The sequence below is a fragment of the Ruditapes philippinarum genome, unplaced genomic scaffold (genome assembly GCF_026571515.1).
Source record: "Ruditapes philippinarum isolate M1 unplaced genomic scaffold, ASM2657151v2 ctg4096_1_1_1_1, whole genome shotgun sequence".
Lineage (NCBI taxonomy): Eukaryota > Metazoa > Mollusca > Bivalvia > Venerida > Veneridae > Ruditapes > Ruditapes philippinarum.
This window is the reverse complement of record NW_026856301.1, coordinates 133,538-147,488: the sequence shown is the minus strand read 5'-3', so window position 1 is coordinate 147,488 and position 13,951 is coordinate 133,538. Positions and strand designations below refer to the sequence as shown.

At 32.2% G+C, this 13,951-nt stretch overlaps 1 protein-coding gene and 1 long non-coding RNA gene across 2 annotated transcripts; one reads left to right on the top strand and one right to left on the bottom strand.

Moving 5' to 3' along the window:
- The first annotated feature begins 2,127 nt into the window (after positions 1-2,127).
- LOC132746141 (spore coat protein SP96-like) lies at positions 2,128-5,935 on the top strand. Its single transcript, XM_060735218.1, has 3 exons — positions 2,128-2,979; positions 4,578-4,620; positions 5,769-5,935. The coding sequence occupies exons 1-3, from the start codon at positions 2,376-2,378 to the stop codon at positions 5,830-5,832; spliced, it is 711 nt and encodes a 236-aa protein (XP_060591201.1). The 5' UTR covers positions 2,128-2,375; the 3' UTR covers positions 5,833-5,935.
- Positions 5,936-11,704: 5,769 nt separating this feature from the next.
- On the bottom strand, positions 11,705-13,038 carry LOC132746140 (uncharacterized). The gene is made up of 3 exons (XR_009627951.1): positions 12,977-13,038; positions 12,564-12,648; positions 11,705-11,924 (listed from the first exon to the last, which is right to left on the bottom strand). It is a non-coding gene; the product is annotated as an uncharacterized LOC132746140 (long non-coding RNA).
- Between the last annotated feature and the right edge of the window lie 913 nt (positions 13,039-13,951).

Here is a 13,951-nt window from a genome sequence, read left to right as displayed (position 1 = left end):
ATGATCGATAATAAAACCTTACTTAAATTCTGATTGAATATTTTCTTCAATTAACCAGCACAAAGTAAGGCATGTTTTGTACAGCGCTTCAACGACTTAGATTGATAAATTATTGATGAAACGCTTATTTCAATTTTGAACGAATGATTGTCCTATGTTATTGAATCATGACGTTATTTATAACAAAGGGCACCTTCATTTTATCAGGATTAATCAATCAATGCATTTTATTGATCAATATAACGCTGGATTCATCATAATTATATTACATTAATTAATCAGCGGTACGTGGCCTGACAATTCTATCAATATAAAACTGCTGAAGTCATATTTATAATTGATGATAATGGTTACAGTTGACAACGTATGTTACCTGCAGATGTCGGTAATCAATGAATAGCCCAAAAGACCCGCGGCATGTCAGGGCCGATTTCTGAACAATGCTTGCAATTTTTCAATGTCAGTGTCGGCTGAACACCACTATATATAGATACTTTCCTACCTTTGGAAATGATATTATTTGACATGAATGTCTAATTTGATAAAAGAAAATTGATAGAATTTGAAAAATTTAACACGAATTATCAGACCATAAACCACTAAGGGAGCACTTTGCTGCCTTAGTTTGTTTCTAATTTCATCTTGAAAACATACAAAACTGAAAACATCGATGGAATCTGTAAAAGATACCCCTACTTAAATAAAACATTAGATTAATTCTTTAGATACAAAAAATAAAATCATAAGCGATAGATCAATTTGATTAACAAATATATATGCATATGAATAACGTGTATATCATCACGAGTGAAACACACATATACATGCGCATATGCACCCGGTAAATCAAACACATTTATCAAAACAACAACGCTTTAAGAGAAAAAAATAAAATACCAATTGTTATGAAGTGAAATAATACTCTTTTTCTTAATTTTTACTCGTTCAAAGATTAAACAGAAAACCACAGTGCAAAGACACAACCAAACGAAGGAAGATAACTCATTTTAAGTTAGATTATGACGCAATGAAAGTAGTGCGCCTTTATCATATATAAATTAACAACTTATGAGAAGCAATATTTACCTATAATTCACGCAGCCAAGCAGCACATACATTAATTAGCTTTGGGGACTTCATTTTTATGTCGATAAGCTTCAGGGACTATTTTTACAATTCGAATAGTCAATTGCAATAGACTATTTAAGTAATGACATAGCAAAGAAAATAAATATATAAATAAATACACAGTTTTCCAAGCTGTTATGCAAATATCTTGGTTGTAATATGCAAATGAGCAACAGTTTACAATCATGAATCAGACACATGTGCGTTAGTTATAGTTTACAATCATCCCATTATATGATGAGATCCACAATTTATTATCAAAGAAGTAAATTAATCTTCGGACGCCCCCTAACGATATGTTTATAATTTCTAGATGCTTATGCCTTATTTGTCTCCATAGACCCATACCATATCATATTTTGTGTGTGAACAAAAAATAACAATTTAGGCAAAATGGTTAAAAACATACATACTGCTGGCTTAGTTTGATTTTTATCTTGATACCCCTACAAATGATAATGAAACATTCTTGGAAAATCCATTTAGGAAGTTCAACCGGTTTATTGTAAATCATTCTCAATAACCACTCACGCCGACACAGGTTTTAGGTCGTATTGCAACTTCCCAGCTTAACTGACGGAGGTGTATCTCAAACAATATATCAGACACAAGCACCCACGCTCGGTTTATCACACGACTATCCCATTCGCCAGTACTCGGAAATAATGCTTAGATCTTAGGTTGAGTATACCTTACAGTCAAAATGTTCATAACCGAGTTAAACAGCAAAAAATACAACAACAAAATGAACAACAACAAAAAAACTTATAAAACACGTAACTTAAGCACGTTCAAATGATTTCATAGTAATATACCACATTCAAAGGCACGCCTTACGTTTTAATAAATAAGCAAAGCTTTTTTCACTAGTACACGAGTACGCATCAAGCATAAAATAATGCGTAAATCTACATAAAACAACAATAAATGAAGTAACCAATCAGAAACAAAGCCGATCTTATGCGTAGACTGACACAACTATTTAATCATGATGAAGCGATTACACATTTAGGTTAAAACTCATTTTGCGTAAATAAATCTTACACAATCGTGTTTTTTTTCCTTCTCCCATAATGCATCAGTTTACTTTGTTACTAAAAGTGTAGGCGATCTGGAAACATTGAAGGCTATATAAATTTGAAATTAACAATTTTAGTACAAAAATAGTTCACAAAGTCGGTTGGAATTATTGTTATTATTGTTATTAAATATTTTGGAAGCGAATGCTTAAATTTTCGTCGTGAATTATGTTATTTCCTGTGTTATTATGGTCTTTAAGTACAATTCTGAAAGTCTGTGGAAAGAATATACCGTTGGATTTTTCTGCCAAAGAACGCACTGTCAACACAGTATTAAATGATGTGGAACAGAAGAAATCCAATCAATGGAGCCAGTTTCCTAGCAAGGATTTATTTGAAAATAAATTAGAAAATTTGATGCAGCTTGATAATTTGTTTCATGTAAAAAGCAAGAACATAGGTTCCACCTTTGCTCCGGCATCATATTCTTCAACTTCATCAGCAACATCAACAACCACGAAACATTCACCATCATCACGAGCATCACCGTCACAAAGACAACAACCATCAGCAACAACATCGGCAACAAAAACATTACGAACGTCATCATCACCACGTCCATCACCAACAGCATCGAAATTATCAACCTCCCCATCAAGAAAAAAATTACAATTAACAACAACTGAGCAGAAAACAACGACGCAAAAAACAACCAAGGCTACGCGTGGCGCATTTAATTTCCGGAAAAGGGAAGCTGCCAGTTCAAAACCATCAACAACTTCTAAAGCTACTACATCGTCTACAACTAAACCTACAACAACAGTCAAACCAGGTAATGCATATTTTGGTTTCCAATAATCTTACCAAGTTCTCTCTTCAAATCCTTTAATTTCTACTAAATATGAAACCATTCATAAACCATTCTTTAATTTCTTATCACTTTTTGTATCTGTTGTTTGCATACACATTTACCTGTCATCCCTTTTACATAAACCATTTGTAATTGTCTAAAAGTTTTCACCTTTACTTGTATTCATATATCATGAGGTTAAGAAATTAAGGCTTTTTAACAAATTTGTTGTACATCATAACTGTTAAATACTTTTTGCAAAAGTAATATTATCTAATAAAGAGTTTATCAGATGAAAGATTTTTTTTCTTTTGATACATTTGTCATCATTCAAGAGGATCGGTTATAGTGTAAAACACCGTCAAACAACTCCCGCCGCCGTGTTAATTTGTTTGCACATTCTTTGATATAAATTATTGTAAAAGGTATTTCATTTTACATTAACACACATATTCCACGTTCGAAAATATTGTATAATTTAGATCTGTTTCAGATTCAGGGTATTTCAGATTCTAGTCGTTTAATCTAGTTTAATTATAGCATGTCAAACACTATCTAACCGTTACTGTTTAACAATTTGCTTAACAATAAGCAAAAAACAGAGCCACCAAGCATTTTCGTATTCACCATTTATATAGATGTTTGTTTCTAAAAACCTAGAAACACACAAAACAATGAGAAGTGCTTATTGTGTAATGTAATGTTCATGGATTAAGAAGTAATCAGTAAGTTATGTTCACAAGGTGAGTAGCAACAAGTGAGTTATGTTCATTTAGAGAGTTATGTTCATTTACAAAGTAACGTTTATTTAGAAAGTAATGTTTATTTTGAGAGTTAATGTTTATTTAGAAGGAAATGTATCAGTGAAAGTTCGAAATAGACCATTGAGTAGTTTTATTGATAAGTGTATTGGAGTTTAAGTAATTCTTGAAGTGATTCAGGTAGTAGTTATGTTAGTGTTCAGTGAATAATATTTCATATTGTGAGTAGTGCTGAGTTAGTCATATAATTAATTTGTAACATTTTGAGAAGTTTTCAGACAGTATATTTTTCACATAGTATGTGTTGCTACGTTATTCTTAAGTTTTGATACTGTATAGGGAGGGTGAGCAGTACTTAATGGGAAATGTTCACAACGAGATAGTACTCGGTGATTGAAGTTCACGTTCAATGGTGTTGAAGTTCTTAGTGAATGTACTCGTGTGTGAGTACTTCTCTTAATGTAATGCTCTTGGACTGATGTGTTTGGTAGGTTTTGTTCAAAGAATGAGAACTTTTCAGTGAGTTATTGTAATTGAGTGAGTAGTGCTTAGTAAGAAACAGCTATGCAGTTTTAATGTGCGACTAGATACACCCATCAATGACGATGAGTTGGAAGTGACCGTGCTACCATGTAGTTAGTATATGTAATCAAAGATTGAAAAATGAAATATGTATACCAACACATCATTGACTTTTAGCATCATGCATGCACTGGCGGGTTTCCCCTTCCATTAGTGAAAACACAATATTAGGCTTGCATTTTAAGAAATCATGATTACATAAACTAATTCAGTAAATATATTTTTCCGTCATTTCAGCTGAGAAGATCACATTGAATCCTAAATGTCTTATACTTAAAAAGTAAGTATTTTAAACTTTGATATATTTTATTATTTGCAATGAAAGGTACAAAAGTACTTACAGAAATTTTCCACAAGATATTTTACGACACATATTACAAGAATTTAAATTAAGAACAGAAATGCTTGGTAGCATAAGTTGATCAAATTGGTAATCATTAGCGCTAATTTAATCAGTTATTACTTCTATGTCTTTAAATTACAATATTTTAATATTTTAAGGGACTAACTCAAGAACTGCACTCTTTAAGGGGAGCGGTGGCCTAGTTGTTAAGGCGTCCTTCTTCAACCCAGAAATAATGGGTTCGAGCTCTAATCAGGTCACGGCCATGTTTCTTCATATGACAACAGTATTGGTTAGTTCCAGGAAGCGGACTCAAAAGTGATTAATATATGTTGCAAATCTGACTAAAGTTCAGATCTACTTATTTCTTACAATGCATAGCGTTATTTCGGAGCTGATTTTAAACAGATTGTATAAGATGCTAAAACTTGTTTCCCAATTGAGCTTAAATATATGGGCCATGCCATGACAAAACCAACATAGTACATTTGCGACCAGCATGGATCCAGACCAGCCTGCGCATCTGCGCAGTCTGATCAGGATCCATGCTGTTCGCTATAAATTTCTCTACTTGTAATAAGGTTTGTAAGCGAACGGCATGGGTTCTGACCAGACTGCGCGGATGCGCAGGCTTGTCTGGATACATGCTGGTCGCAAATGCACTATGTTGGTTTTCTCATGGCACGGCTCAAATGTTAAAACCAACTTCAAACTACAATCATTTCCGCTGATTGGGATAAAAAAAAATAGTACGCTCCATTAACCGTTGTAGGCTTACAGTCCAACAGGGACTTTCAATTCTATAATGTAAGATATAAATCTTCTTAGCTGAACCAAGTTTATGGGGAACACCGAAGAACTATGACAACAAATATCAAAGGCGTAAATGCTGATTTACTTTACTTCATTACAGACTTTCCGTAAACCTTCGCCGACGTTTGACGAAAAGAGCCGAAAAATTGCCATAATTCAATTTCCTCTTTTGAATGCTTTGGGAATCACGAACACGCTTTCTCTTATATAAACGAATCTTGCAGATTACTTACTTTAAAAAGATTATCATTTGTTCTTTTTTTCTATTTTAGGTTGAACGCTAAATTACCTCCGGACTGCACAAGCACTTCGAACATAATGGATCCGTGGAATTGAGTTGTACATTGCATATAGATATATACTCACGAAAAAATATACAAAAAATGTTGTTGTTTTTTTCTTCTTCAGTTTTAGTTCATCTAATAAAAAATACTGTAATGCGTTCTTTCTTATGAAGTAGAAAATCTAGACTTTTTTAAATAAAGATGTTTTAACAGGTTATATCGCCCAGTACAGACGGTTAAACATATGAACAGGACTGTTTATTCCTGACCTTTAATAATTAAATATATTATTGGGTTAGTAAGAAAATCCAAAGCAATTAAATTTTATATATCAGAAGCTCCTAGTATGTAGTGATGGTTTGAAAGGCAGACTGTGACGCAGTTATTTGTCGCAAAGACGCCAAATGTTCCACTTGGCGCTAAATGTTGCGCTAAAGCCGCTCAAAACACCACAATGATGACGTCAAATACCACCCCATTTTCCCTGAAATATCACATCACTACCGTAAAATGTCGCATTATCTGAATTCATGTTAACAACTGTTATTTTGTCAATATTAACGTTATGTACGTAATTTTGTGACTAGCTATCTATCTCATAGGAAAAGATTTGCTGTGATGTACAAGCTAATACGATGAAATTGAAGTTATCTTAGCCCGTATTATAAATTGTCGACCACAATTTTTTGCCAAAGAGCCCCTTGGTGATGAAATACATCTGTATACGTTTAGTAACCCACATGTCGAGGATTTGAATCAGCTTTAGATGGATCGAACACAACGATAAGTTTATTCTCGAAAAAAATCAAATCAAACTCAATCTCAGATCAGAATTTTTATATTTTGTGCCGGTCTACAAGCATGTTTTGTTTGCGGTTTATCTTTTCTTGAGAATGTTCAGCAATCCAAACTAGCCCGGTCGAGGTGAAAATGCTGGCATTGTAGACAGATATTTCCTAGGCTGCCTAAGATGACGGAACATGCTCTGAAAGTGGCTAACATTCTGACTGAACTCAAGCTCACTCTTTTATCATTTTCTTCGTATCGTACCTTTATCTTTTTTAAGTGAGGCTTTAAACTATCATTTTAAATAGTTTTCCTCATTAGTATGAAAGTAATCTGTTATGTCAATCACTGTTGTGTTTATAGACGTAGGATTATACTTTAAATTTTAATGTAATATGAAATGGCATTGAATTGATGGACATTTCAAGCGATTTCAAATTAATTCTTGTAAATAAATTAAAAAAAAAATAATTACGCGGTGCTGGTATGGAATCGAACCAGAGACCTTTAGATTGGTAGTCCGACATCTATACCAATACACCATGAAGTTTACAAATATATTGATATATGCGATAGATACTGGTCAGTGATTATTCAAATGACCTTTACGAATGTCAATGAAGTGCCAGGTCAATATTGTTGGACAATACCAATGGCAAGCAGCTAAACTTATGTTTACTCGTGGTGGATTTTGTTCTATTGTGCTATGTTTACACAATATGTTTTATTTAAAAAAAATGCGATAACAAAATGCTGACCGTGTCGGGGTAATAAGCTAATGCGAGTTATATACCTTGTATATATTTTATATAGAAAACGGGTGCTGGGTCTTAATAATCAAAGGGCGACTTTTTATGATAATTTGACGATTATTGGCATGGCAAATGTGCCGGACGCCTGTGATGTACAGTACATGTTAACTCTTCTTTTGTAAATAGAAAACAAGTTTTTTTATTTCCAAAAATACTTATTATGGCAATTAGTATAATGATAGTGAATCAGTAGTTTGCACAGGACCTTGAAAGTATGTCAATAACAGTACATTCCATTCCCACACAAGTTCATATAGGGGTGGCATTTTTATTGACATAATTTCAAGGTTCTGTGTTTTATATTTTGTATGGAAGTCAAAATACTACTGCAGTTACATTTTGCTACCTTAATGACACATTACTAGTTCGCTTGTGTTTACATTTTTGTGGTAAATTAAGGATGTCAGAAACAAATAGGTCTTCAGAATGTTATGGTATGATAGCCTAATCATTGATAGTATATATATAAATGTACATGTATATGAGTTGAACTATACAATCAAAAGTCATACGACTACTTTCTAGCTTTACTGATTGAAGAAGACCGTGGCTGCTACTAAGTTTTTTACATTATTAAAGACTCAAGCATGCACTTGAGTAGAACCACAGATGTCCCATAAGATATAGATAGCTGGGGAAGAAATCAAAGTTTAAGTTAAACATATTTTATTGTATATTTATACATACATAGATTTTCACAATTATACATAAATACATTTATGTAAATATACAAAAGGGTTGTGCCAAAAGTTATAACAATATATCGGTGGCCCTCCCCTGAACTGCAATGTTATCTAAAAATAGATGTGAAAAAGACAAAATTATGTGAAGAAAGATTTAAGAAATTGAAATCTAAGAAAACAATACTTAGAGAGAAAAAAGTAAATAAATACATTTTCTGATATTTTGAAAACCAGGCCGCCTACTCCCTACAGCAGTTTTACTATGCATTTTAACAGTTGACAATAGTGTTACCAATTTGTATAGAATTGTAAAAAAAGATATAAAAGAAAGTCAATTGTTGTAAAACTATGTAAACTTTTCGTTTCTTTAATAAAAAAGATGAAAATGATGAAATAAAAGCACATTTTGAGAATATTTTAAAGTATTTACACCAGGGGCGTCCGTTGCCGAGTGGTTAAGGTCGTTGACTTCAAACCACTTGCCCCTCACCGCTGTGGGTTCGAATCCCGACAGGGACTTTGGATTCTTTCATGTGAGGAAGCTATCCAGCTAGCTTACGGAACGTCGGTGGTTCTACTCAGGTGCCCGTTCGTGCCTGAAATAATGCACGAAAGGGCACCTGAGGTCTTCCTCCATCAGTAAAGCTGGAACGTCGCGATATGACCTATACTGTGTTGATGTGACGTAAAACCCAAAACAAACAAACAAACAAACAAACAATTTACACCAAAAAATATCTGGCGTACTGAGAGGATGAAATTCTCTTGTATTTTTTAAAAGGTTTAATAATCTGATGACTATATTGTTGGCATTGAAATAAAAATGTTCAACAAAATGTCTTTCGGGTTTCTAACACAAACTGCAAACTTCCTTTTTAGAAGGAAAAACTGATTTGTTCATGAATTGAAACATTATGATAATCCAATGATAAATGATGTAACAAATGTGCAGTATTATAATTTGTTAATGATGAACAGGCATAGTTTTTAGACATGTACATGTAATATAAAGAGTTAAGATATTTTGATAAAAATGAAGTCGAAAGCTTCTCGTTCAGACTGGATTTGTTTCTAACTTAAAGTCTTATTATTATACACTTTAACTATGCATTTAAAGAATATATATTATTTAACTGCTATGGTGTTTATTAAATGATTCCTTCCTGTGGTGTCGTTGGGTTCACCTTCGGTTTAAAGAGATACCTCCTTAAAGGGTATCCACTTTCCCCACAGAAAACCCACTATTAATTTGTTCTAAATGTGTCTGAAAAATTACAGATCATAAGCACTTGTTTTCACATTCTACAGAAAATTCAGAAATGCTTGATAGAAACAGTTAGAAAAAAATAGTTTTGTCCTTAATCATTTAGTATAAAATTAGGACTAGCATTAAAATTAGAAATCCATTAAGGGTATTCAATGCAGCTGTAATTTATTTCATAAAAAAATTGTGAAAAACTTCCACCTGTAACCCACAAGCATTAATCGTTTGCTGCATCATGCTATGATCCAGGTCACCTTGAAACAACATCTGTGAATCTACAAGATTTGATAAGTAAATCCGGTATACATTGATTTTATTAATAAATCTACAAGCAATATATTAATTTGATAAATTAATCTGGAGATGTACCTTTTTTTCTTCATAAATTGCCAGTAATATGCTTCCTTTTTTTTCTCCAACATTGTAGTGTTATAAAAGTGTATATTAAGTTCATCTTCATTATACTGACTGACTGACAGTTATCAAATTTTAATTTTATGTTCACCCTGGGACACTTCTTAGATTTAGAAACTAAACTAGATTCCTTTTTTAGAACTCGTAATCTATCACAGGTCTGGAATCAGTGACGTAAAGTAGTGTAGTCTTGTTTTTTAAAATAGTCTAGTAAAAAAAAACCACAAAATTTTGCTCAGATTTGTATTCAGAAATAGACTATTGTGTATGAAAAGTAATCACGAGAATGTCAATAGATGCTAATTGACGAAGTGTCTTAGAAATTAAATTGAATTAGATTCAATATAACCATGTCACATGGAATTTAATATAAGTAGGTAACAATGCACAACTTCACATACTAACTTAATGATCCTTAAGTATTCTAATATTTAAAAGCGTACAAATTCGTGAAATGTATTGGCTTTAAACACCCCGTGAAGGTCCCTAATTTCTGAGATGTTTCACCCTTTGCGAGGTATCGAAGTCTAATGAGAACCTGCAATGAAAGAAAGTCATATTGTTTTTTATTTATTGATTTGCATGAAATAAAATAACTTTGATAAATGTTTATGTAACCACAAAAAATATGTCTAGATCTTATATGAATTCACTTGTTTAATACAGATTCTATTATTATATATATTGATGAAAACTTGTGTTGTTGAGACAAAAAATAATTTTGGATAACTTAAGCATTTTACATAGATTTCAACATTTCTAACTAGCAAATGCTAACGAAAACAGAACATTCATAGGACCTCAGGCATAATCTTAATGTTGAAGAATATAGGATAAGTAACGAGCAACATATGGTTTTAACAAGTAAATAAATAATATATATTCAAATAAATATTTGTTGGTGGTTTTAAGAGTGTAAAGAAACCCCATTACACGTAATTAAAGTTTCAGTATAATACCTTACATTAGTCGAAAATGGAGTTTTGAGCTCAAATGACCATTTACAGTTCGATTTTCGGCTTAATGTCTGCAAAATATCAGAGTTTTACCGAAGGACACACTGAGACCAGAGAATATGTCAAACACAACACACTTTTTTTCTTTTTTTTCTCTTTCCGTAGTAGTTGTATTTCCGGTTATTCTGGCTGGCCGGAAATTGAGGTAATAATAAATATGACATTACATTATGAAATAAATTGATGATCTTTTGCACATGTTTTACTGTATCATCTCTGGCTACACTATGCAAAATGTGTTTCGGCTGCTCCAGTAGTCTGGCTAACTTCACTAACATCGTCACACCTTTTATTGCTTTTTTACAGACAAACATTAAAACTACAACAAAATAGATTAAATTCAGTTCTGATAGTCTATTCTTTCAAGCTACATTTTTTTCCTAGAAACGGAATAAACATGCTATAATTTACGGCCTCGGTTCACGCAATACCACGTTTTGTAGACAGTAATGCAGTACCAGTACCAATATTTGCAGCATAACCCGACTATGGCTCGAATCCTTAATCCCATTGTTGAAAGGCAGACACCTTAACCACATAATGAAGGCTTCATCAACATATAAAGTCGAGTCAGGGAAAAATAAGGGAATTATCAGGGAATTTTATATAGAAATATTAGTGATCACTATTATGGAAAAGATGCTAGAATTATGAGCCTTGTCATATATGACATACATTGGTGGTGATCAAAAATTATTTTAATGATCAAAAAAATTACAAAGAATAAGACTTTAAAACAAAATTTTAGACCAAAGGGGAAAGAACTCTTTAAATATAGATATTAAAGTTGATACATAACTCCTTTGTAATATGGTATGTTTGAAGACAAGTCAATTTTGCATTAACATTGTACATCTTAAGAGAACAATTACATAAACTATGAACTTCATTTCTCCCCCTCTGCTTTTATCATGGCTTGGGACATGCTAGTTACTAGAACTAGGCAGCATTGGGAGAAGTGTAGTTTTATAGTTAGTCCAATCACAAACACCATGTTTCACTTCAATATACTGGATGGTTTGAGTCCACACAAAATCACTACACCTCTCCCCCATCCAGTGGACAGACAGTTTCTATGGTAAATGTCACTTTAGTGTCCATACACGTGTAATTCCGGAATTAAATGGTTACCATCGATTACGTTTCTCGTCCGCCATGAAGAATCAGTCCTGTGATAATAAAAACAGATTCCTATCATTCATAGTAAAATACAAGTATTTACTGAGAAAAAAATATTTCATTAAATAAAGTCTTTAGTTTAAACAAATATTTTAGCTCGATTGCGAAACAAGTTCTTGCACCTTATATTCCTGGGACTAACCAGCACTGGTGTCATATGAGGAATAATGATCGTAAACCGAGTCGGGCTCGAATCCATAATTCTTGGCTTGAGAGGCAGACACCTTAACCACTAGACCACCACTCCCCTCAAATAAAAGTGTTGAAAAATATTTTTATTATATTTCTTATTTCTTCTACATTAATTAAAAAAAAATAAACAGTTCATCAAAAGAAAAAAAAATGTCTTCAAAAAGTATTGATCCTTTTATCCAGACACTGCACTCAATCATAAGTTAACATGATGCAAACTTGCCGTTTCAAAATGTCTTCAAGATAAACATTTGAACTAAATATAACTCTGAAGAAAAATAAATAAGAAATTAAAATCATACCAAAAACTTAGATATAAAAGTACATTTATGTAGTGTAATCACATTTTGCAATCGGAATTACAGAAATTATTAAATAAATTAACAATGAAAATGACCAAGAGTTATCTATGTAATACATTGACTTTATTAATTTACCTGCATAGTTTGATTCTTGATATCATATGTGTGGATATTCTATAATGCTCAAATTAGCAAGCAACTTGTGAAACCTTTTTGTGCTCTGGGGAAAATTTAACCCAAATTTTCAAAAATTACCCTTTTAGATAAGACCCAAATTGCACCCTCTAATGCCCTTTTTATCGGTGTTCAAAGCCCCCAAAATTTTTTACAGTAAAAAATATGTTTTAAAATTTTGGGTTTTAAAACCCCAAAAAGCAGTTTTTTATAATATATCTGAAAAAAATTTTCCCATGTGTTTTAAAGAGAAACCTAAAAATTTTTTCGGGCAACAAAAAAAATAAATATTTTTGTTAATTTAGACGCAATAAGCTTTATCATAGAAATGATTTCGCTAAAGAAAAACACATTATAATGTCATATAAATTCACCTCTTCGATCTCAGTTAATCTTTACTGACACATCATATCCGACTCCTTGACCGTGCTCATATCTACAAACAGCATAAAAGGCTTTGATAAAGTGTTAATAAACCATCCCAGATTGTTAGGTGTGCACATCTTTTATAACCCCCTTCTTAAAAGAACAAAAATGATTAAACCCTCAGCTTGATTATAATTTCCCTTAAATAATTAAAATAATTTGATTTTTTTCAATATTTACTGAACCTTACATTTATTCACATTACCAAATACTTTTTGTCAAAAAATCTTTTTAATCTAATAACAATCGTCAGATTTATTAGGGTTTTGTTTATTTATATTTTATGACAATTCAACACAAAAGTCATACATACGAATGTGCAGGCTGTTGTTTTTTCCTGCCATCAACACAAAGTTACTACTTCATTTCTGTCATCAAGTCACATCTCCAGCTCCTTATACGAAAAAGAATTAATAAATATAGGGCAATTATCATAATAGAGAATAAATCTATTTCTTTAAAATATTAGATTTTACAAGTTTTGACATAGGTTAATAAAGGTAATTTTGAAGTAATTGAAAAAACTATTTAATATAGTCTTATCATTTCGGACCAATTCACTTTAAATATTTTCATGAATCATTTACTTGATTTAAACTACATGTAATACCTGGACGATTAATGTGGAAATATTTTCTAACAATACACCATATCCATCTCTCTCAACAATGAAACAACTTCCAGTCTTACAAATCTGCCGGTACAGAGGTGTAGAAAGCTGCCTCAAACACGAAACCTTCTTGCGAGTAAATAAGTGCCGGTCCTCTCGAAAGAATCGTGACCAGTCTTGATCAACTTCCACAGTGTCTGCCAAGTCCTTGATTATCCTAGAAGCTGAATAATAAAAAAAGCAAAGTCCAAAAACTAATTATCTCCTACCCTTGGACATTAAACAATTGATTACAAAATACTTCTGTTTAAAT

Coding starts and splice junctions, on each gene's coding strand:
- LOC132746141 (XM_060735218.1), top strand. CDS start 2,376: ATGTTATTTCCTGTGTTATTATGGTCTTTAAGTACAATTCTGAAAGTC. Junction 2,980..4,577: donor TACAACAACAGTCAAACCAG/GTAATGCATATT, acceptor CCGTCATTTCAG/CTGAGAAGATCACATTGAAT. Junction 4,621..5,768: donor AAATGTCTTATACTTAAAAA/GTAAGTATTTTA, acceptor TTTCTATTTTAG/GTTGAACGCTAAATTACCTC.